Here is a 23,509-nt window from a genome sequence, read left to right as displayed (position 1 = left end):
ACCTGCAGGTCCCCAGTCATGCTGGGAGCAGAGTTGGAGAGGCCATCATTTTACTTCCAGGTTACTGTATTCCAGGGGACCTGATTTTAAGTCCTCAACCTGTGAAACGGCAGAGGCACAAAAACGTGGAATCTGAATTCAGTCAGACATGATTTATCTATTGATTAAGCCCCTAACAATCACTTATCCATTCATTCATATTCCAAGGTAAAAAAAGTGAAGAAATCCCTCAATGACTCAAAATCCTCCCCCGAAGAAAAGTAAACAAAGTCGAAGGGTCCTCTGAGTTGCCATTGCACGTGATATAATTTTGTGCTTTGAAAAAAATCAAGTGCTAGAATACAGAGTACTTTTTCCATTTTTTTAGAGATCACATTAAACATTCACCCTCTTTGAGCCGTCGTGGATGAAATCTGTGCCACTGTGCAGAGAGAAGGTGCTCGGTGACATTCTTGTGGAGTTAGCTTTGAGATAGGAATATCAACTCATTTTATGTAATACATTTTTAAAAACTGATCTGGAAATAACTCATTCAGCCCATCAGCTAGCACAGGCCAAAGATCTTACCAGCTTCCCCAGCTCCCTCCGTGACTTATCCACTCACCTGAACCATTTTACTAGACTGTGAGGTCCATGAGGACGCAAACCACCTAGAAGTCTTTTCTTTACCCAGTCCTCTCACTTTGAAATCACTTAATAAGTATATATTGAATGAAAATAATAAAGTGGATCCTGAAAATAATTTCACTGATGACAGTAACATGAATTCTATCTTTAAATTTAGTTTTGAGCAATAAATTTTAAAGTGGCAAAAAAAGGTTTATTCTAAAATTTATTTTCAATGATATATTCATGTATAGGGTATGATATTTATAAGTATATAAGTGACAAAACTGTTTAATGAAAACAGTGGGGCTGTTTTGGTAAAATCTAAACAGCCTACCCAATGTAGGGTGTGGCTGATTTCTAACCTAAGTGAAATCTGTAGAGAAATAGAAAAGCTTTAAGTCTTTGGTCCTGGCTAGGACTTTTGTTTAAGTGAAATCCAGCTACTTATAATCCTTAGGAGAGAAATTCTATTTTCACACAATTCACATATGTCAATATCTTTTGCAATATTTCTCACAATAGGTTATTGTGAGAGATTTTTTAAAAGTAGTTCTCTTATCTTCTGAGGTTTCGATTTTTTTGGTTTTTCTGTTTTATATTTCTTCTTATGCTCCCACTGGTCATTGGGCACCTTTCCTCAGAGCAGAGGTGTAGACAGCACAGAGGGATGTTTAGTCCCATTACCTCAGTCAGCCCCAGCAGTCCACTAGTGCCGGCCCCTTCCCTGCCTAGGACAGCTGGCTCTGCACCTTGTTGGGGGAAACGCTTTGTTCACAGGCTACGCCACCTCTGGTTTGTCAGCTGCCTGGCAAATCTTTGTCCTTGGCCACAAGTGTCATTTGGTGAGAGAGTATGGATGACTGAAAGCAAACACATCACCACTCTGAGAAAAGCAGTTCTCAGTTTGTGTTCTGTGGATGGTGAGTCACGCTAGCATGCTAAGAACAGAGGAGGATGGAAAACAAGGGGAAGGAGGGTAAAGGACACCCTCCCTGGTTACAAATTTGGAAAATACTCACTTTGGGCATTTTTGTTGGCTTGAATGGCAGCTGATGAAAATGAAACGTCAACAAAATAAGAAGGTAGTATTGAATTACTGGGAAAGTATTTTTTCTCATGGCTACATGAGAAACAGACTTTACTATTTATGTACATCTTAATTTTTAGACATTAAAATTATAGGAACATAGCCAAAATTAAAAATAACCTGTGTTTTGTACTTTCTTGATGTGTAAGTATAGAACATTCCTTGACCTTCCTCTGCCCTCGCTCCCACTATTTAGTTACCGTGGCGACCACCAAGGTTCACGATTTTCTTTTTGTGTTGTGATGTGAAAGGATAACAGCGCCGTATAAAGGACAAACTGAAGGTTGGGCATGCAAACACAGAGTTTGGTTTCACTATAAGACACAACTTGCCTGATTAATCCATTTTGTTTGGTTACACACATAGTATCTTGCTGCACTTATCCTCCATTTTGAACTTCTCCTAAGTGCACATCAGGCCACTGAACAGCTATGTACTTTTGTTTATACTCTTCCCTCTGCCTGGAAGGAGAGTACTCATCCCCAGGGCCCAGCTGGAGTACCAGCATCTGAGAAGTGCTCCGGCCTCAGAGCTTGCCCCTCTGCCCTAATCTACAGCCATTTGTCTTTGCATGTTTCCAATTTTTTATGATATCAGGAGTTATTCAGGATCAGGTCTAGTTAATCCTCACATCCAAGACTGCTATTAAAGCATTTCCCAAGCTTACTTTTGTTTTTAAAATCTGTTTAAAAGTCTGTTTTGTAGACCAATTGTCACATGAGAAGTCGCTGGGGAATGAGCTTCCATTATATTTATTTATAATGTTTATCATTATTTATTTAGTTAGTTTTTTTCTATTTTGGGATATAATTTGTAGTATGCCTAATACATTAGGAGATTAGCATAACAGTTATAATTTATAAATAAATATACAAATATTGGGATAAGTGATTATATTTTAAAATAATGGATTGAATTGTCAAAAAAATTTAGAGATCACTATCTTGGACTATGACATTGTTAAGGGAACATTTTTTATTTTTGTGTGTGTCCTCGCGCCCAGCATGGTTCTCATGCACTTGGTATTTGGTATAGTGGTGCACAAAAAAATTTGTAGAATGAACTATGACCCACAGTTTTCAAGCTGAGAAAGCCAGGAGGTTAGTAGTAAGAGATTGGTGTGGTATTTCCTTGTCTTAGCTTCTACCTAAGAAAGTCCTCCTACTAGAAGGGCTTTATCAGGCCCTCCAAACACTGTCCTGCCCCTGAGCTGGCTTGAAGATCTACTGATGCTCTGCCACCTCTGCTGGTTCCAACAGTGACCACACAGAAGTTCTCCATATCTGCCCCCTGCCTCCTGAGTGGCCCGTTCTCAGAGCAAAAGCCCTCACAGAGCCTCTCCTGCTGCATCTCTTTGTCTCCCTTTAGGGCCTTAGTGCAGGCCCCTGTCGGTGGAGGCATCCCCAGGAGCATGCTCCTGCTGTGCACGACATCCCTGCTTCCCTTGAGAAGCGACCTTGTGCTTGGATCAAGCTTGTGACGGACTGCAGCTTCTTCCTTTTGGACAATTCCTTCCCAGGAGGTTTCTTTGACCACCCTGACACAAAGTCTGCCTCTTGCCTCTTACCCCCTGCCCCATGCATTTCTGCTTGCCATCAGGCACGTCCAGACTGGACCCAAACTCAAATGGTTATTACAGGCGGGTAATAAAGAGGCAACGCCGGCAGAACGTGCGCATTAAGATTGCGCTGGTAGTCAGCACTCAATATTCTCTCCTTTTTCTCTTGAAACACTAAACTCTCTTGGTGTAGCTTTTGTTTTGCCCCTTAGGTACAGAGAAGAATTTCTGTGCAAGCAGAAAAATGTAGTGCAAATGTAGTAATAAATATATGGCAATTGACTCTTGGGTCTCAGTGCTCAAGCGATAACAGAGAGTGGTAAGGACAGGTGGTGAACTAGCGAGTAAATGCTCCGTCTACACGGGTCAGCGGGACTCAACTCCAGCTAATGTAGCTATGTGAGAAGGTGGACTCAGTAGTTCCAGATCTTCTGATTTTTTCAATAAAATCTGAAAATCTAGATTATTTTGTTAATTTTCTGATAAAAGAAAAGTCTTGTTACACACACACACACACACACACACACACACACACACACCCCATAGCTGCAGAGAGGTTTTGGCATGTAGGGCATCATTTTGTAACCTGAACATCTAAATCCCCAAACAGGGCCCCTGCTGGAGGATGAATGACAATTAGGCATGTAACAGTCGCGTAAGCAGTTTCAATTAATATTATTTTTTCCAGCCAAGCTAAGTATTGCCAGTTTAGTTATGGGAAGGGAAGAGTTTCCAGTTGAAATAGGTAGATATTCTGAGGCCTCTTTGCAGTTTTCTAGACCTAACTTTGTCCTCCTTAGTCCAAGAGCAGTGGCAGCAGCAGCACCTGGGAACTTGTTAGAAATGCAAATTCTCCAGCTCCACCCCAGACCTCCTGCCTCAGAACTCTGGGGTTTGCCCAGCAATCTAGGTGTTCATAAGCCCTCCAGGTGATTCTGATGCTTTCTGAAGTTTGAGAACCACTGCCCTAGGCTTTCAGAGGAGCGTCTCTGCCTGCATTATGCTCCTAGAGCCCTGGCAGGTTGGTACAATCCTGGTCTTCCTGCTCCCCTTCCCTCAACACTGGGTTTTGGGAGCCAAGAGATGTCTGCTGTGTGAACTCTGGGTTCGTCTTGGCTCTCCAAAAAAGGAATATTGGACCGAGACACAGCAGAGGATGCTGCCACTTAGCAGTGCAGTAAAGGGGAGTTGGGAATTAAGCATGTTGAGAGGGAAGAGGAGAAAAAGATTTGTTCCCAGATTTCTTCTTGCCCTCCTTCTGCCGTGGCTTGTTTTGCGTCAGAGAATAGCCCAGTGGTATGAATTAAAGAAATATTGTCCTTACCCTGCCTTCAACCCAGCCTCTCAAAAATGACTACTTCTGTTTTAATTTCAATCAAAGACTCACTAGGGTTAATAAAGACCGAGGTGGTGATGCTGTTATGTGATACAAGTTCAGCCGGGTTGATTTCTTAACACCGTCCTGAGATTCTGGAGGAGTGGGAGTTCAGTAGACGGGTGAGGCCATGTGTGGGCTTGGGGCACACTTCAAGCAAGTCCAGGCTGGGAAGGCCCCTTGTGCAGCAGAACAAGATCGCTGGGATCTCATTTTTATAATTTCAGGGAAAGGCATAGGTGAGGCAGACGGGAAAACAGAAAAGGTGCCTAAAAGAGGGCGGCGAGGAGGGACAGAGACAGGCGACGGAGAGCTTTGGGGCATTGTACCATGTCAGTTCCCTCATCAGCCTCCTGTCAGAGGGGCTGCAGGATTTCATTGCTGGAGGTTCTCTGAGTGCTGGTTGCCTTCAGGCCCCATGTATGAGTCTTATTTTTTGCGTTTCTTTTTCAGAGCTAGAGCAGGAGCAGCAGTGATGCAATTTAAAAGAAAACCCTTTTACATATATTGCCTTCAAGTCCTGTAGTGCTTTATGGCTTCTAACACTGTAGTCAGTGTTATAGCTCATAGTTAAGACACCCTGTAACGTTCGAGGATGTAATTCTAATCCTTCATTTCTTTATGACTGCGTTCAACTCTGCTCCTTAGTTACCTCTCCTACACTCCTCCCCTCCAATCCCCGCCTCAGGTAGAGGACTTAACCCCGGGTAGTTCCTGGTAAATTCAATTTTATCTGGTGATTTTTTTTTTTCAGTTAAACTCAATATACATAGCTCAATCCTAGAACAAATCAGAATTCCATTTCAGTCTTTCTTTTCCCTCCTCCCAAGCTCTTCTTGTCCGCATTTTGGAGGTATCACACAAACACTGTGCCTCCTCTGGGGGTGGGTGGGGGAGTTTGCTAATGTGACTAGCCTGGTGGACATGGCAGGGTGGGGGCACCTCCAGTGTCTCGTTCGGAGACACTGGAGGCAGTGTCTCTGCCCTCAGCAGTGTCTCTGCCCTGCTGCTGTCAGGACTGGCGCTTCACTTAGGGGGCCTAGTGTATAATGGAAATGTGGGGCCTCTGGGTCAAAAATAATTAAGAGTTTCAATACAGCAACAGCAGACCATTACACTGAGTGCAGGGCCCTGGGCACCCACACGGGTCACACGTGCATGGAGCTGGTCCTACCTGTGTTCTCTGCTGTCATCTCCCAGCCTGGCTCCTGGAAAGTGGTGGCTGTGGCTCTTTCTGGGGAAGTGCCCTGTCTCTCCTGCTGTCTTGGAACCCTACGGTAGCTCTCACAGTTGCCGCAGATTCCCTGCAGTGTGCTGCGCCTTCTATTGCATCCTGGATTTGGGTGCTTTGAAGCGCTGTGCTGTGGTGACGCTTCTACTGATGGCATGCTGGCCTCTCTCCTCGCTGCCTTCCACCCTCGCTGGCACTTGGCCTCTTCTGTATCTCCTCAACAATGAAGACGGCAGTCTTCATTGCTGCCTTTGTACAGACGCATGCTGCTAAATCTCTATTGTCTGCACATCCCATGGCATGACTAATGCCAGCGGGAATCCTACTCTCCAAGGTCGTCTTTCAACTTATCTGGAAGAGAAGAGGAGAGGTGGGTAGATGGCATAGCTACTACATTATCTTTTTGCTCATGTTTTTCTTCTCTCTTATTTTCAGCCATTTTTTGAATTACTGTAAAGTGGGTGGGGGGTGGGGAGCGGCAGAAACCATTTCCGTGTCTCCAGGTTAAATGCACCCATCCATTGTATTTGTTATACGGTCTACATCAGGGTTGGCGAGTGGAGCGCTGGGGTCAACTCTGGGCACACCCACCCTTTATGTATCGCCTAGGCCTGCTTCCCTGCCACAACAGCAGAGCTGAGTGGAAGCAGCAGAGACCACATGGCCTGCAAAGCCCAAAATGTTTAATATTTACCCCTTTACAAAAGAAGTTTGCTGATCCCTGTGCTAGACAGTCACAGTTGAAAGTAAGGTGTCTTTGTCTCTGCTGGTACCAACCTATATGGGGGTGTTGGGAGGTGTTTGATGACCCCAATAGTTAATTTGCCGCAGATTAATGCTTCCAGCCTTACTCTTGCAGTAAATACTCTCACATACACACAGGGTAGACAGGTGTTATGATTTCACATACACACGGGGGGTGGAACAGGTGTTATTGTTCTCATTTTACGGATGAGAAAACCACAGTCGGAGAGTTGAAGTAACTTGTCCAGGATTACAGAATCAGTGAGTGTGGGTTTAGCAGTGGGGACATGGCTCTCTGCACTCCTCAGGGTTAACGGCAAACATCTCCAGGAGGATTCAGCCTGTCACGAAAACAAATGTTAGAGATGTTGAGGTGTGAGGGTGTAGGACACCGTAGGTCCACGTGGGGCTGGGTGATGTGCTGAGGTAGGGTGGCTGGAGGGTGTAGAAGAGAGGTGGCTTACTCCGAAAGCTGATGACTCATTTTCTTACATAATTCCTGCCCACACACTGAGTCTGAAACTTCTGCATTGTGGTAGCATGGCGTTGTAGATGAATTAAGTTCCTTATGTACCTTAATTAGCTAATCACAAAGTTCTCCTCTTTACTGTTAATGCCAGCCTTTGCATTCACATAGCAACTATGTGTATGAAGATTGGTTGATTGATATAGAATTCATAGCCTCTTCACACAGTGTCAGAGTGATAAGTCTTTAAACATCAGGTAAACATCTTTGACAACCATGTTGCTTCAGTTGCATTCATAGAATGTGTTTCAACAGGAATAATTTTTACTTCTCTCCTTGCTTGGTTTATAAAGCTCTGCTCTGCTCTGTTTTCTGTTTTTGATTTAGACTTCCTATATTCTGATCTAACCCAAGACAAGGGATGCTCAGGGACAATTAGAAAAGACAGAAGTCAGGAGGAGTTCAAAACAGACACAATCCAGTACTCCCTATATTACAACTGACTTTAAGTTCTTTAATGTTAAGAAATGGTCTAGAGATTTAAAAGAAAAGGCATTTAAAGGACGCCTGAATACAGGTGACAAAAGGGCAGGCAATTAGAGCACATGAAGTCATTGTTAGCACACAGCCGGGGTGATCTGTGTGATACCGAACCAAGTGGGCCCGCCTCCTGGTGAGTCAAGCAAGACTCTACACCAGTGGAAGCTGTCTCACAAAGTAAAGTGTATTTGCAGCAAATAGGAGGCCATGAGGAATCATTTCCAAAGTCATGGTGTCCCCGAACAAAGGGAAGGAGGAACTTTTATTTGGTTGGGGAATGACTATTCAAAAGGGAGAGGCGCATGTTCGTTTGCACGGGCTCAGTTGGAGAACATGCTTCCACATAATGAGGCCTAAGCTCCTCCTGGAGAGATCTTTGCATTAAAAATAAGGCAAAGGTCATGGGCGTAGCTCTTGTGGTGAGGCTTGGTCAGTCTCAGGATGGCTGGTGGTTACATCTCCTTAACACACAAAAGGAAAAGAAACAACTTAGAAAAACAGTTAATTGCTTCCATACCCACCTTTGAGTTTCTCAGGGCACCTAGTTGGTGACATGAGCAGCATTTCATCTTGTCCCTTGTCAGCGTGAAGCAGTGATGTCATGCAAACCACTGCTGGTCTTTCTCCTCGACGAGGTTAACCTGTCTTGTTAACGTTGACCAGCAATTGTGATTTGCCTCACCTTTCTTGAAAATGCAATAAAATTATTTGAGAATATTTGCTGCATAAAGACAAACTTTTTTCTAAGGGAAAATTTTGTGCAGTTGGCTTATGAAAATAATTAGCTACTACACAAACGGGTTTTTCTTAATTTGCATAATTTTAAAAATCAGTTCAGTTCATATCCAGCTGCATAACAATTATGTTTCTGGAGTGTTAGTGACTTTTCCAATTCAAAAAATCAGAAGTCAAAGCTGCGAGGGCAGTTCCTCTTCAGCCCCTTTGGAAACCTCAAGCCCTGAGGAGTAGAAGGCAGTGTGAGGGGGCAGTGGGGGCAGAGAATGTGGTCTTAGAAGAGTTAGGTATCACACAAGTGGAAATTAGAGAAAGAATCTCCTGGAATGGTAGGATTCTATATGGATCATTGTAGTTTGAGACTAGCTGGTGGATGCTATACTCCATGACTAACCTTATTTCAGCCCGTGAAAGGGTGATGATGAATTTGTATTCAGCAGTTCTGATGAGGTGGTAAAGCTTCCATTCGGATTTCTCCTTCTACACGGAGAATCCAAATAGGCCTGCGTTCTAGTTCAGGCTTTCCCAGGTACTGGCCATACTATTTTAGCAAATGTCTAAATATTTCTAAGCCTCACTTTCCTTTACTTTATAAGAGGAATAATTATAGTACCTGCTTTATGGATTGTGATCAGGATTTCATGAGATGATCCTATATATGTCAGATTCTTAACCTAATGCTCAGAGCATAGTAAGCTCTTTAGTAAATGTCAGCTGTTATTATTGTGAGTAGAGGTAATATTTAAGAATAATTCATGAAATATAGACTGCTGAGATAAAGTCTAAGGTATTTGTCTTTCTGGCTACAGATAGGTCCCTTCTGTTAGTGGAAGGGAAATGACCGATTCTTATACAGTTCTGGGGCTGGACCTTTTTAGGAGTGATGAAATACAGGAAGGAATTCTAGTCCCGGCTAGCCAGGAGTCTGGTAATTTTCCAGAGATGTTCTCTTTGTCAGATGATAAAGCACATATTTAGTAACTCTAATTAAACTAAATGGTAACATTCTTCAGGGGCCACAGGTACTACTGAAATGTTTGAAAAAATTATAATGGTAAAGTAGAAAGAATATGAGTAAAATTTACCAGAAAACTAGAGCATTGTCTTAATAACTTAAATTTGAGGGCCTTACTCTTTTTATGTAATCAAAGGCTATGTATTATATACTACATCTAGCAAAATAGTGACATCAGAATTACAAGAATAAAGTATTATAAATATAAAAATATTTAAAATGTATCTGAGATTCCAGAATGAGTCATTGATGTTGAAAATGCCAGAAAAAACTGTTATGTCATTATTACTTGATATAATAGTATACTTCTAGATACTTAAATGCTTTTCTCTTTTATATAATTGATAGTAGCTTTATTTCTGTGAAGGAAGTGAAAAAGAAAAAAAAAACACCCCCAAACCCTGTTACAGATGCTAGAAATAAGTTTAAAGAGGTAAACTGATACCCCTTTTTATCAAAATGTTGGTAAGAGAGGTCACCCTATTTTACATTCAAAGTTTTAAAACCCTCAAATTGTACATTCCTTCAGACCCAGGCATCTAATCTAAAAAGATGTCTTATTTCATGGCAGTTCTCTGATCCATTCTCTTGTTATTTGTTTATTTTCTGGAAACCTTTTCCAGGTCTGCCATTATCTTCCTTGAAGGATATTAAACAGAACTTCATAAAATATTTTACCATAGTTTTAGGCTAGGGTAGAATAATATTTTTCTATTTTGCCACAGTTATAATATTTTCCTTGAATTTAGATTACAACATCACTGCAGTGGCTCCAGGAGAATCCCCTTTCTTGAATTCTAACATTCTGTGAAATGATTAGAAGAATTTCAGCTGGTCTGGATAGATCTATCCTAATAGAATGAAAATGCCTTAAATAAATAAAAACTTTGGTTATTTTGAGGATTTTATGAGTGTAGGTAACAAGAAGTGGAAAATCATTTAACATGGTTTGTTGCATAAATGGGATGAAGAAAATGAAAGAAAATTGTAAAGAAAATTTAAGTGCAAACCTGGGAACATTTATGGACAGCCTGTGCTATTAGAATGAATGATAATCTCATGAGAAATGTTTGAACATTTCATGAGTTGAGATATTTATAACTAGACTTAACCAAGTAAATAAGGTATGCAGAGGGAATAATCTGGCATTGATAGAGAATAATTGATTTGATTGGTCTTTTACAGCTTAAAATTCACGTAAAACTAGAACAGATGTTTTCTTTTGCCTTTAGTTGCGGGTGCTTTGGGTATTGTTGTTTGTGCTTAAAAGAGAGAATCAGGACAATTCCAGGCTCATGTTCTGAAGCCACACTGGCAGCAGGCCTTTTGCCAGGCCACACTGTAAAAAGTAGGCTTTCTGTAATTATGTGCTTTCCTTTTTACTATGTACTATAATTTTTCCCTATAATTCTATAAAGTAATTTAAAAATAGAAATTATATAAATAAAATTATTCTGACATCTTACTTTATACACTAGGTAAGTTCTTGAAAAAGTATGTAGATAAAATAAAGCCAGGAACAGACAGGGGTTGGGTACTTAAGAAACATAGGAAAGATGCCAAAACCTAATTTATGCAGGAGAGAAGTTTTTGTTGGTGGTAGGGACGGGAAGTATTGTGACCAGTGTGGAGTCATAACATGAGGAGACAAGTCTGAAAAGAGGCCGGAGCAGCAGTGAGAGTGGTGGGAAGTCAAGGTGAAGTTCGTCAGCCAGAGCTGACAAAGGTGGGCGCCAGAGTGGGTATTTGATTGATGTCGACTTCTGTTTTTGTCCTTTTCTCTTTGCTTGTTCAAATGCTCTAGAAATACTTGTTAGTTCAGCACAAGTGACTCAAAGTCTTTATAAATGTTCCTAGGATATTATTCATCTGACACTATGCTCTGGTTATTGCCCAATATATGCGGGAAAAAATGAAGAGCAGAGATGACCATAGATAAAAGAGAGAGGTTTGGAATAACATTTGGTCTTTCCTTTCTTCACACCCTAGTCAGCAAATTCCATGTAAGTACTGCTGACTAATTATTACAAAAGGAAAAGTAAGTGTTTCATGAGCTATGTTAGGATAATTTGCTTATTAAAAAGAATCTGTGCCCCGAATAACATTGATCAAAAAAGAAAAGTTTACAAATCTCATATGAATGTTCAGTTTATTTACACCTTTTTGTTGAGGAGAACTTTCTTTAAGGCATATACACTGAGATGAAGCAAAGGCATTTTTTGCTTCTTTCAGAAAGTTTGTTATCTGCGTGTCCTAAACTTGCAGCCGTACAGTCAACTACTGAGAAGCCTACAGAGGAGCAGAGGGGTTGCCTGGTATCTGCCTGGCACCCCTGTCAGCAGAAGCTACCGCACCTGGCCAGCTCTGCTGAGATGTTTACTGCTGTTCGGGTCCCCGGCTTTTGACACAATAAGTCTGTGAAGGTCCTTGTGCAGATTTTGCATCCTGTTTTCATAACCCATATCCTTAATAATTGGCTAGGTTGCTTCTCAGGAAGAATTTTAAATGACTCATCATTTTACAAGTTCTGAAGCAGGTTAATGATTTTGGAAAAAGTATTTTTGCTTAGCAACCTAATTTCAATTGCTGTGTGAGTTTTGCAAGAGTGTCTATGGAGGAAGACACATGAATGGATTTCTCCAACTCTGTAGTATGAAGTGAAAAAATATTGTCTTAGTAAGCATTTGTAAATTTTTCTGGATCATCTGACTTAGGGGGTGTTCGCCCTGCCCCCCTCACTCCTTCCAACTTGCATGTGTTTAAGAACTTAGAGGAGGGCCGGCCCGTGGCTTAGCGGTTAAGTGCCCGAGCTGTGCTACTGGCGGCCTGGGTTCGGATCCCAGGCGTGCACCGAGGCACTGCTTCTCGAGCTGTGCTGTGGCCGCGTCCCACATACAGCAACCGGAAGGGTGTGCAACTATGACATACAACTATCTGCTAGGGCTTTGGGGAAAAAAAAGGAGGAGGATTGGCGATGGATGTTACCTCAGGGCTGATCTTCCTCACAAAAAAAAAAAAAAAAGGAACTTAGAGGAAAGCTATATACACAGTGAATAGGTATTTGGAATCAGACTTGGGTTCAAATCCTAGCTCTTCTGTTCACTAGGAGGAGCTGTGTGATCCAGAAAAAGATATTTAATCTCTTTAAAGAGAGGCCTCACCTCAGTGGCCTCATCTGTAAATAAGGATAATAGCACCTACTTCATAGGCTTGATGTGAATGTTAATTTAAATGAAATGCTGTATGTAAAATGCTTAGCACACTGTGTCGTGCTTCAGAAACAGTGTGAGAGCTGTCAGAATAACGAAGAGTTGAATGGCACTGAATGTGACACACAGAAGTCCGTTATTGTCTGGACATTTTTTCCCTACAAAATAGAATCAAGAGACTCAAAGTGGGCTTCACTGATGGCAGACTTGGTTACACTATTGAGAAATTCTGTTTTTTTCCCTCATACTTGTTGTCTAACTCCTTCCTAAAACATTTCTTGACTAGTTTGCTGTCTCTGCTTACTTCTGCGTTCCTGAGATAGAACAGGCACTGACTGTTGACTTTGCTGTGTAGACAAAGACAGTAGACCCTATTTGAATCACTGAGAAAGGACTAAAATCCATGTGCACATGTCAGAGGAAAAGCAATTAATGGGAAATTTCAGTGTCACAGAGGAAAAATATTTGCTAAGAAACAATTAATATCATGGGTCTAGCATATGAGATTTTCCATCAGCCAAAGTGAATTAATGTGGAAGAGAATAGGGAACTCACGCTTTCGACCTGATTAGTGATAGAAAATAATTAGATAATTCTAAAATGTGTTGTTTTTCTGTAATTAATTAAAGTAATAAATTCTGTAATTAACTGTAATTAATGTTCATTAATTAATGTAATTCTGTAAAAGCTATTCATACTACAATAAAATTTATTTCAAAATGTTAACATCAGACTGAAATTTTTAGCAAGAACTAAATATAAAGAGTTGGTACTAAGTAGACTCCATTTTCTGTGTGTTTGCAAATACAATTGATTGAGTAAATGCATGTAACATGTAGATAGCTATGCATTTGTCCTACTTTAGGAGTAGCCTAATGCTGTAGCTGCTGTAAAAGGTATAGAAAACAGGGAAACGACACAAACACATGATACAGTCAAATACAAATGCTGTGTATGATTCAGGCTGTGTTTGATTAAGTTTAAAACATTACCACTTCACTTCCTGTGCTTTGGTGTCTGGAATTTCCATTAACGCATGATCTAAATTGAAGTTGTCAAATCAATATTTGATGTACCATCCCAAAGAGCCTTAAGATCTTGTAGAGAAAATTATTTCAGATCAAAAGAATTCACATGTGGTATGGAGTTCCAGGGAGTCAAATTCAATCTGGGAAGCCCATGTGTCTTGGTTGTGATGTGTTAACAGGTCAAGAGTTAAATCTGAAACTTTCTATCTATTACCTCTTTTTTTTTTTCCTGACGTGGGGCATAAGTCAGCCCACTCTGCCCACAAACAGGCTGTGATGAAAGACAGTAGGACTGCTCTGAGGTGCTCTGGCTTCCACTATAAAGAAACATCCATTCTTTGTTCACCAGAGAAGCACAAAAGATGCTCTAAAATCCAAGAACGAATCACTGAGTGAACCAGAAAACAGGGTGCCAGTGTCAAGGACCACTTCTCCAGTTTATGTTGTTTGAAGTTAGGGTGCTGTTGAAAGTTCGCGAATACACTAAGGGTCCATTTGGTTGTAAGAGTTCAGTTCAAAAGGAGCATGCACGAATGTAGATTTCAATATTTGTTGGAAGAACTGAATATTCACTATCTGAAAGGAAACATCACACTGTATTCATTTTTCTATTATAAATCTATTCTTCTGAAAGCTTTCCTTAGTTTCTTAAGTATTGTTGGGTTCATAAAGAAAATTTACTTTCAGAAAACAAAGTCCCTGTATTTTATGTGGAATGACTAATGAAAATCTTGCTGGTTAGCTGTTCAAGGAACAGACTGTTTATACTGTGAGTTTTAAATAAGCCCATGCACTAAGCTACTATGTTTAAGGGTTTAGACGCATTTCTGTAGCACAGCCCCCAGGATACTGTAGCTCTCTTCACAGAACTTGGAGGCCCAGCCCTTCAGTCTGGTGTGTTTGCAACCTACCTGCTGGTCACGATCTTTTGCTCAGAGACGGACAGAGTCTGTAAAGCATTCATCCTGGAATGATTCAAATGTGCTCCCCATGGGACAAGTTAGCTGTTGCTTTGCCTTTTTTCTTTATTTTACCTTAAAATATTCTTTTAAATTTTGATTTTGAATGGATCTGTTTTCTCCCATTCTTTGTTTGTTCTTATTTCTGTAAATGACTGACATAAAAAGACCTAATTTTGAAAAAAAGGCTCTGGAAAAATTTCATATCACTGAAAACTACACCACCCTCTTCCCTTTGCTTTTCCCTTTTCCTCTCTCCATTTCAAGCCCCCTCCACCTTATGTGGATTTTTCTGTACATTGTGATTTCCAGCTGGTTCCTGGCAGGGTTTGAGGTTTGATTTTTCCGATAGACTTAATTTAGAATCACTTTTTAAAAAATAAACTTTTAATTTTACAACTGCTTTAGATTAACAGAATTATTGCAAAGATAAGATTGGGGGTTCCCATATACCCCACAGCCAGTTTCCTCTATAATTAACATCTTATATTAGTATAGTACATTTGTTATAATTAATGAACCAACATTGATACATTCTTATTGACTAAAGTCCATGCTTTATTCATATTTCCTCAGTTTTTCCATAATGTCTTTTTTCTGTTCCAGGATCCCATCCAGGATACCATATTACATTGACGCATCGTGTGTCCTGAGACTCCTTTTGGCTATGACAGTTTTTCAGATTTTCCTTGTTTTTGATGACCTTGATAGTTTTAAGTATTACTGGTCAGGAAGTTTATAGAGTGTCTCTCAGTTGGGACCTGTCTGATGTTTCTCTTGTTGTTAGACTTGGGTAACGTCTTGGGGAGAGGAAGACCACAAAGATAAAGTGCCATTCTTGTCACTGGTAGCAAAGATTCACACCATCAACATGACTTAGCACTGCTGATGTTGACCTTGATCATTTGGCTTGAGATGTTTGTTAGGTTAAAATCACATTTTCACTTTTTTTCCTTTTTTATATGACAATGATGGGTGGGACCCTCGAATCAGCACATTTAACAAGCTGGTAGTTGATTTTGTTTTTTTTGAGGAAGATTGGCCCTGCACTAACATCTGTTGCCAATCTTCCTCTTTTTCCTTTTTTTCCTCCCCAAAGCCCCAGTACATAGTTGTGTATCATAGTTGTAGAGTTGTAACTCTTCTATGTGGGACACCACCTCGGCGTGGCTTGATGAGTGGTGAGTAGGTCCCTGCCCAGGATCCGAACCGGCGAACCCCAGGCCGCTGAAGGGGAGCGCCTGAACTTAACTGCTACGCTGCCAGGCCGGCCCCACATTTTCACTTTTTCCTGAGGACCATCAAAGCATTTTCCTGAAGATTTTAAGGACACATTCATTAAAGCTATAAGGAAGCTAAGTGGGACTGATCTTTTGTTTTTTATTTAGTGGTGGTATTGTAAAGCTTCTATAAGTTTGTAAATATTTAGACAAAAATAATTTCAGTGGTGGTAAAAACATCTTATCTTTTTCATGTGTTGTAGGTGGGAATGAGATCCCGAAACCAGGGTGGTGAAAGTTCATCCAATGGGCATGTCTCCTGCCCCCAGTCCTCCATCATCAGCAATGCTGATGATAAAAGTCTCTCAGAAGATGCAAAAAAGAAGAACAAATCCAATAGAAAGGAGGATAATGTCATGGCCTCAGGAACTGTCAAACGACACCTAAAACCGTCTGGAGAAAGTGAACGAAAGAATAAGAAATCCTTGGAGTTATCCAAAGAAGACCTCATCCAGCTGCTCAGTATCATGGAGGGGGAGCTGCAGGTAGAGTCAGATTTTCTCAGCTATTGTGTTTCTAGCTTCAAGGCTGTAACATAAGAGACTGTGAACCTGTCTCCCTCACGGGATTGTGAACTCCATAGGGAAAAGGGGCTGTTTTCTTACTCATTTCTGAATCTCTAGTGCCTGGCACAAGTTTGCACTAAATAAATATTTGTTGAATGAATGAAAAAATGAATAGATGCTGATTCCAACTTCAAGCTTCTCTAGAAGCAGAAAATTTATGATATTATTTTGGTAATAATTTAACACAGACCTCTGTATTTAGCGGTAGGTAATGAATGAGGTTATCTAATTTAGCCATTGACTGTGGTTGAAAACTGTGGAAAATCATGATTATTAGAAGGCAGAGTTAAGATCAATTGTTACTTTTGCTTTTTTCCAGAAGGTAGAGTAAGAGAGAAAGAGATAGAGGGAAAGAGAGAGGGAGAGAGAAAGAGAGGGAAAGAGAAAAATGCTTTGTTAAAACCAGCCTTACTCTTTTCTCATAACTTTCAGCTTTAATTTTTTACAACATCGTAGGAGTTGAGACGCACACAGATAAGCAGAGCATTGCACTGTGGAGAACCTAATACTTTCACAGAGTGTTTTCAAGCATATGATCTATCTCATTCCATCTCAATAGAAGTGTGGGTATCATCTGTATTTTATAGTGAGGAAACTGAGGCCCAGAAGGACTAAGGGTGTGTCCAGATCTCATGTTGGGCCTCCTGATTCTTGGTCCACTGCTCTTTCCACTGACCACCATCACCAACCTTCTTTAGCTGCCACGAGCCAGGTCCCCCATTCAGTGTGTTTTTAGGGATCCAGGAGAGAGTTGGGATTCTTCTGTGTTTCTGAGCCCTGGAGAGTTGTATTTCTGGAAGTGGGAAAACAATAACTTTTTTTTGTGGAGGAGAGGCTGACTTAAAAGTGAAGTTGCTGTTTTCCTTTTTATTTTTGTTAGGTTCTCAGCTTGCAAGAGCCTCTAGGGGAGACTAACAATAGCGTGAGATGAAATGTTTGTTAGCTCACTGCCGCGCTTAGCATCAGAGATATTATTTGCAACCGACCCTACACTAGGGTGGGCTAGCCTGATCTGTTCCTGTTCTCATCTGTGTGTGCATGCATATAATGAAACCCTTGGGGTAAAGAGAAATAGAAAACATATGAAAACTCAAATTTAAAAAAACAAACAAAACATGATTGAGCTTACCATTTACGGGCTGAGAAAAATCACGTTGCATTTCACAGCAAAAGATGAAATTTTCCAGAGCACTACCATTACTAAAAATAGCTTCACCACTCACAGAAATGTAGTTAATGTTTTGTCTATTAACAGTTATTGTGCAAGGAAGTAGAATATATTACTCCAGCTTTTTAAGCTGCCCCCAGCCAACAGCTATTGACCTGAGCGGAAGGTCCAAATGGTCGCCTTGGAATCTTCACACAGCAATGCTATCAGCTCACTTCTCTCCAGCCATGGTGGCTTGTGTGAAGCCCATGGCTCTTCCAGACTCTAATTTCTGTAGAAGGCTGTTATATCATGGTGGATTCTGGAAGGTATTTAAGGTTCATGTGACTTTTATGTTCATGGTGTTGCGAGGTATGGTTCCAGAGCCTAAGCATGCAAAATATAAGCCTCACACGCTGAGGCCATTAAAGAAATTAGCCAGAAGCCTCCAAAGAAATGCATTTTGCTTTCCATTAATCTTTATGAATACAGGACATTTCACCTCACACAATGAGGGTATTCCTGAATAGCAATAAATAACTAAAAAGTGTAAGATATTTGGGGGTAAGGCAGTGATGGAAAAGAGAAATTAAGAGCCTGGTATTTTAATGAATTCCATGGTGAATTCATTTGCAAAGCAAATAACCCATCTCCATGTATTTATATGCACACACATATACCTGTAAGTATACTTATAAATGCAGATTTTTCGATATTAGATTTTTAAATTTTTAAAATTTTTTAAGTTTTTAAATTTTTTCCCCCAAAGCACCAGTAGATAGTTGTATGTCATAGCTGCACATCCTTCTAGTTGCTGTGTGTGGGACGCGGCCTCAGCACGGCCGGAGAAGTGGTGCGTCGGTGCGCGCTGGGGATCCGAACCCGGGCCGCCAGCAGCAGAGCGTGCACACTTAACCGCTAAGCCACGGGGCAGGCCCAGTATTAGATTTTTTTAAAAAGAGAGTGTTCCTGTGTTTAGAGCTGTAGATATTTATTCTTGTAGCAGACACCTGTCCTTTATTAGCATTGTCACATGAGGGGTTGTAGTAAGAGTGGGAGGCAGTTGGCATTAGCAAATGTGAGTGGGCTGGTGAAAACGTGGCAGCTATGTGCCAGGTTTGCCAGACTAGAGATAAGGAAAAAAATCTATCTAAAGATCTGGTGCTGAGAGGACAGGCAGGAACATGCCTTGTGAGGTAAGTTACCTCAGCTCAGGCCTATATACCATTCAGCTCGACATGTATGAGCATTAAGTGAGTTGTCTCCCAGACCTCCGAAGGCCACCTATTCCTCTCTCTTCATGGAGTGACCATGTGACTCAAATACCTTACTCTAGAGATGATGTTCCAAGGTTTTATCAAATACTGGCACAGACAGGCATCTTTGAGCTGTCTTATCCACCTCCTTTATATTACAAATGTGAAACTGACATTCAGACAAGTTTTGTGACTTGCCCAAGGTTGCATGGCAATTTAGTTACATTTGGTCTAGACCCAAATTCCCTGTCTCTCAGTCCAACGTCCCTCCCATTTTATCATTTACACTCTGGGGATGTTCAAGGGTGGGCTCCAGGACCTTTATATTTATTCTTCATCTTCTGAATTTCTTTCAAGTAAACTCACATTGCGAACTCTGGGACCAAAGCCATTTTGTGAAAAGATGAAACTTTTTAGGTAAGAGAAATTGAGTAAGGTTTCTTTCACATCAAGAAGATGGAATATGATCTGAGCCTTGAAGTTCGGTGTGATCTGGATAGTGAGGAAAATGAGGGAAGGCAAGGGTGCTACATGGCCATGGGCTAGGTGCTACACAGCTCTGGGTGTCTTCATATTTACTACTCTATGAGGGTTGTGCCCTGGAGTTGTGCAACAGCTTAGCTGTGGGGTGGACTGGAACTACTGGTCAAAAGAAGTAGGGTGACACCCAGAGAAAAAGGGCTTATCATATTAGGGAGATAAGACTGAGATCAAGTCTGCCTATAGGAGAGGTACCCTGGACGTGCCTTGGGGAAAAGGAGGAGATGGAAGCGTGCCCAGGCTTTTCGTGCTAATTTCCTCTTTCTCTGACTTTTTTTTGATCTGTCTCATTCTCTCCAACTCCATATCCAAGGTTTTGGACATTGTAGACAGTTCTGTGTGTTTTCTGGTACCAGTGGCTTGCCACCTTTGAAATATGTTCTGTGATCTCTGGGAATTGGTCAAACCAACGTTGTAAACAGCATGACCTTTATTGTTAGCGTTGGCTCTTTGCAAAATTTGCAAATTGCTGTTATGTTTGCCAGTCCAGGTATTCCGTGAACCCTTAAAGTGCACCTTTAATGGACATGTACTAGAAATGGAGTTGCCCTTCCCAGGGATTTTTGTATTTTAAGAAGTCTTGTCTAGAATTGGCGATGTTGTGACCCTTGTCTTGGAGAGGGACACTTTCCAGACTTTTCAAGACACACCTCAGCAGATGCAGGCCTGTTGTTTCAGCACAATGACTGGCTGGCATTGCCTGCATAGAAGTAGCTGGAGTGGTTTCCATGATTATACTTCTGTCGCTGACTGCTTGCAATAACAAGTGCTTTCTAATAAATTGGAACATTTTTACTCTCTGGGTGAAAAATTGGTTACATATTTCCCAGACTAAACTGAAAATAATGAAATAGGACACCCAGACCATCATTTGGGCACCATGATTAATTTCCCCTTGTATTTGTCCAAAAATAGCACTTTAACGAAGCCAGTCAACTTGGCTGTACTAAAAATGACAAAAGTTCAAAGGAAATGGTACTCACATCAAAAAGCCATAGTACAGAAAACCTGGCAGGAGGATATTCTTGTAAAATGATTCAAAAACAGGATACAAATTAATTCTTTTTCTTCATCCAAAAGAATAAAAGTAGCTATTTTTTGTAGTAGATTGCCTTGATATATCCACTTGAATGCAGTTTAGAAAAACCAACCTCATATTGGGTTTTATCGTTTTTCCCTTTGTCGTTATAGTTAGTTCTCTTCTACCTGTGTGTAAGGAGGCTCAGAGAAAGCCAGATAATGTAACTAGATAATGCACCCCCATACCATTTGGCATTGGTGTTCTCCAGGCTGAGTCAGAGACAGTGTCATGGACACATTGAGAAATCTACCTTCGTCCTGTGTGACTGGCAGAAGAAGGTGGTGTATTTCAAAGATAATTTAAAAAATAGAAAATATGCCTGGTGGATTGTTAGAAGTTTCCTCTATTCTCTCCTTTTGGGGTTCCTAGCCATCTTCTTTAATATTGTTCATTAGTTTCTCTTTACCTCTCTACCACCTACTATGAGTGAGCACTCTGTCTGCTCTTCTTTCTTCCCAAGAGATTTCATTCATTCTTAGGACATTAACTAATTAATCAATTCTAAATTGATTGATCCTACAATATTTAAGAAACACTGCTGTGCTAGAGGGCTGAGGAATGCAAAGATGAATAATAATAATAGTTGTTTAGCTTCTACTGTGTGCCAAGCATGGTTTTGTGCACTGGGTATCACAGCAGTCATGAAGAAAGAGCTCATGACCTGGTAGAATAGATGAGAACGTACAGGAATGAATATTCTATAGGGTAATTGCAATGCAAATTATGAGAATACAAAGGAGGGAAAGATTATGAAAATCACAGGAGATGAGTGAAAGCTTCACTAAAGACTTGGACGTTGAAGAACTGGTGGGTTTGGACAGGTAGAGATGAGCATAGGGACCAACGTGATCAGAATCAAACATAGAGTGGGAAAGTATGAGCCATGTTCTTCAGTCAATGGTCTTGCTTCAGTGGAGAAGTATGTAGTGGAGGTCAAACTACACCTCCATCTGGAGATGACAAATAAGACATCTGAAAAACAGCAGTTCAGAAGGTGTGAAGATCCCGGGGGCATGGAGTGATGCAGAAGCCAAGGGAGTCAAGCCTGTCAAGAAGAGAGAAGTTGCATCAGGCAAATCAGAAGAAAGTTCAGCTGAAGGGTATTCTTTGGGTTTGTGAATCTAGAGGTCATTGTGTTTTGAGAAGAGAAGTGAAAGGAAGTTAAAGAAATAGACTAACTTGTTCTGTTGAAAATCCAGGAATTTAAAAATCTTTTTTTTTTTTTTTTGGTAAGAGTTAATCAGATTTTCTGGTTGTTTTGGACACAGCCAAAGAAGCCAAATTTCCCTTTTCTTTAACATAGCAGTAAATTATTTGTCTGGCACAGAGTATGTCCTTAGTAGACATTTATTGACCTCTTGCTTTGAAATTACCAGGTTGCTGTCCTCTACTTTTGGGTTTTAAGTGAAACATAGGATAATTAAAAAGTAAAAGGCCAAAACAGTGTGTCTCAAATGCCAAGTCCTATGGGAAAGTGTTGTAGAATCTGAAAGATTGGTAGTTGACCTTATTAGTGTTGACCTGGGGCCCGGCTTACTCCCTATCTGTAAGACGAGTATACCTTCTACCTTCTGGCTTGTTGTGACTACCACACTTAGCCGGCATAGATGTTATTTGGGGAACTTTGGATGAGAAAGGAGGAGAAAGGTAGGAGAGTAGCTAAAGGAAAATTCAGGTCATGGGAGGGTTTTCAATGAGCAAAGAGACTTTAGTGAGTTCAGGGTTAAGGGGTTGGGGACCAGAAGGGAGCAGGGTCAAGGATATAGGAAACAGCAAGGATTTTTGATGAATCCCTGTCTTGGAGAAGGCAGGAGACGGGGAATCAAAGGTATGGTTTGGGGCTAGCCTTGGGTTTGCCCTTGAAAAGGAGGGAGACCCTTCATCTTCTGTGACAGAAGGAGAGAGAATGGATGGGGGTGAAGATAACATTTGTAGCGGAGGGTGGGCAGTGAGGAAGATCTCCCTAAAGCCTCAGCTTTCCCAGCAAAGAAAAGACAAAGTTATGTTCTGCAGAATATGAGGAGACCTAGGCCAAGTGGTAGTCTTAGGGATAATTATGTGCATGCCATCATTGCTGACAAGAGTGTTAGAGGAAGGTGATAGTGGACAAATAGGAGCAACAATGAGTGGAGTCGAGGATTCAGCCAGCAGAGACCATGTGTTTGCAGTGGCACCAGTCTGTTTAGAAGCCTGAGCATTAAAGGGGAGATATATTTTATAGCACCGGATCTAGGGTTGCAGTTGTCCAAGTGGGCGCAGTGGAAGGAGAGAAGTGAAGGACAGTGCGGTGTGTTGGTGAGACAGCGCCCAGCAAGGAAAAGGTTTCAGGAGGAATAAGCAGGTCACAGGAGGAGGGGCATGAAAGGGCTGGAAAGACTTGAAATTGGGCCATTTTCTATGTAGTGTGGTTTTAACCTACACAAGGTCTTGGGTATGGTCCTTGGAGTGGAAGCGAAGGTGATTAGAGTTAATGAGGTCAGGGAATGGTAAAGTTAGGATAGTGGCTAAATCTCCTACATGAATATTGAAACCTCCTGGGATGATGGTAGGATTTGGAGTGGAGAGCAAGTCTGCGTCATTTAAGAAATATGACAATTGGGGACCAGAAGTTCAGCAGATAACTGCTGCCAGAGTCCTTCCTCTAAAATGTTTCTCTGATCATGGCAGGCTATTGCTTAGGAATTTACAAGAGGTCTCTAGACCCTATCAGATTGAAATCTAAATTGCTCAGACTGATCTGCAGAAGCTTTTATTAACAGGCTCCCCCTTAGCTATTAAAGCTTGTCTTTAGTGTTCCTTAACATGACCATTGCTGTCCAATCAGACAGTCTCTACATTCTTCCCCAACCCTGACACGTACACTCACACATGCAACCTCAAACACTATCACCATCCCAGTGATTTTTTTTTCCTTATGTTTTCTTTATGTTTCTTTATATTTCTTCCACCTTACAAGAACTTACAAGACAGAAATTGGGGCTCTTTAGGAAAATTCAGAATATGTATTTGTCCGTGTTCTAACCCATACTTCCCTCATGTACCAGTCAATATTTCTTTTTTCTTTTTTTATTAAAGACTTTATT

General features: G+C 41.0%; 1 protein-coding gene across 1 annotated transcript in view; it reads left to right on the top strand.

Moving 5' to 3' along the window:
• Nucleotides 1-16,045: 16,045 nt before the first annotated feature.
• The window catches only part of FILIP1 (filamin A interacting protein 1), a 95,844-nt gene continuing 88,380 nt past the window's right edge, over nt 16,046-23,509 (top strand). The window contains exon 1 of the mRNA XM_004422046.3: nt 16,046-16,321. Within this exon, the coding sequence (XP_004422103.1) occupies nt 16,046-16,321 (276 nt within the window). The remainder of the gene's footprint in view (nt 16,322-23,509) is intronic.

Source organism: Ceratotherium simum, chromosome 19, assembly GCF_057802395.1.
Source record: "Ceratotherium simum simum isolate JZ-2026a chromosome 19, ASM5780239v1, whole genome shotgun sequence".
Lineage (NCBI taxonomy): Eukaryota > Metazoa > Chordata > Mammalia > Perissodactyla > Rhinocerotidae > Ceratotherium > Ceratotherium simum.
Note: the sequence above shows the minus strand (reverse complement) of the source record. Positions and strands in the feature narration are given on the sequence as shown.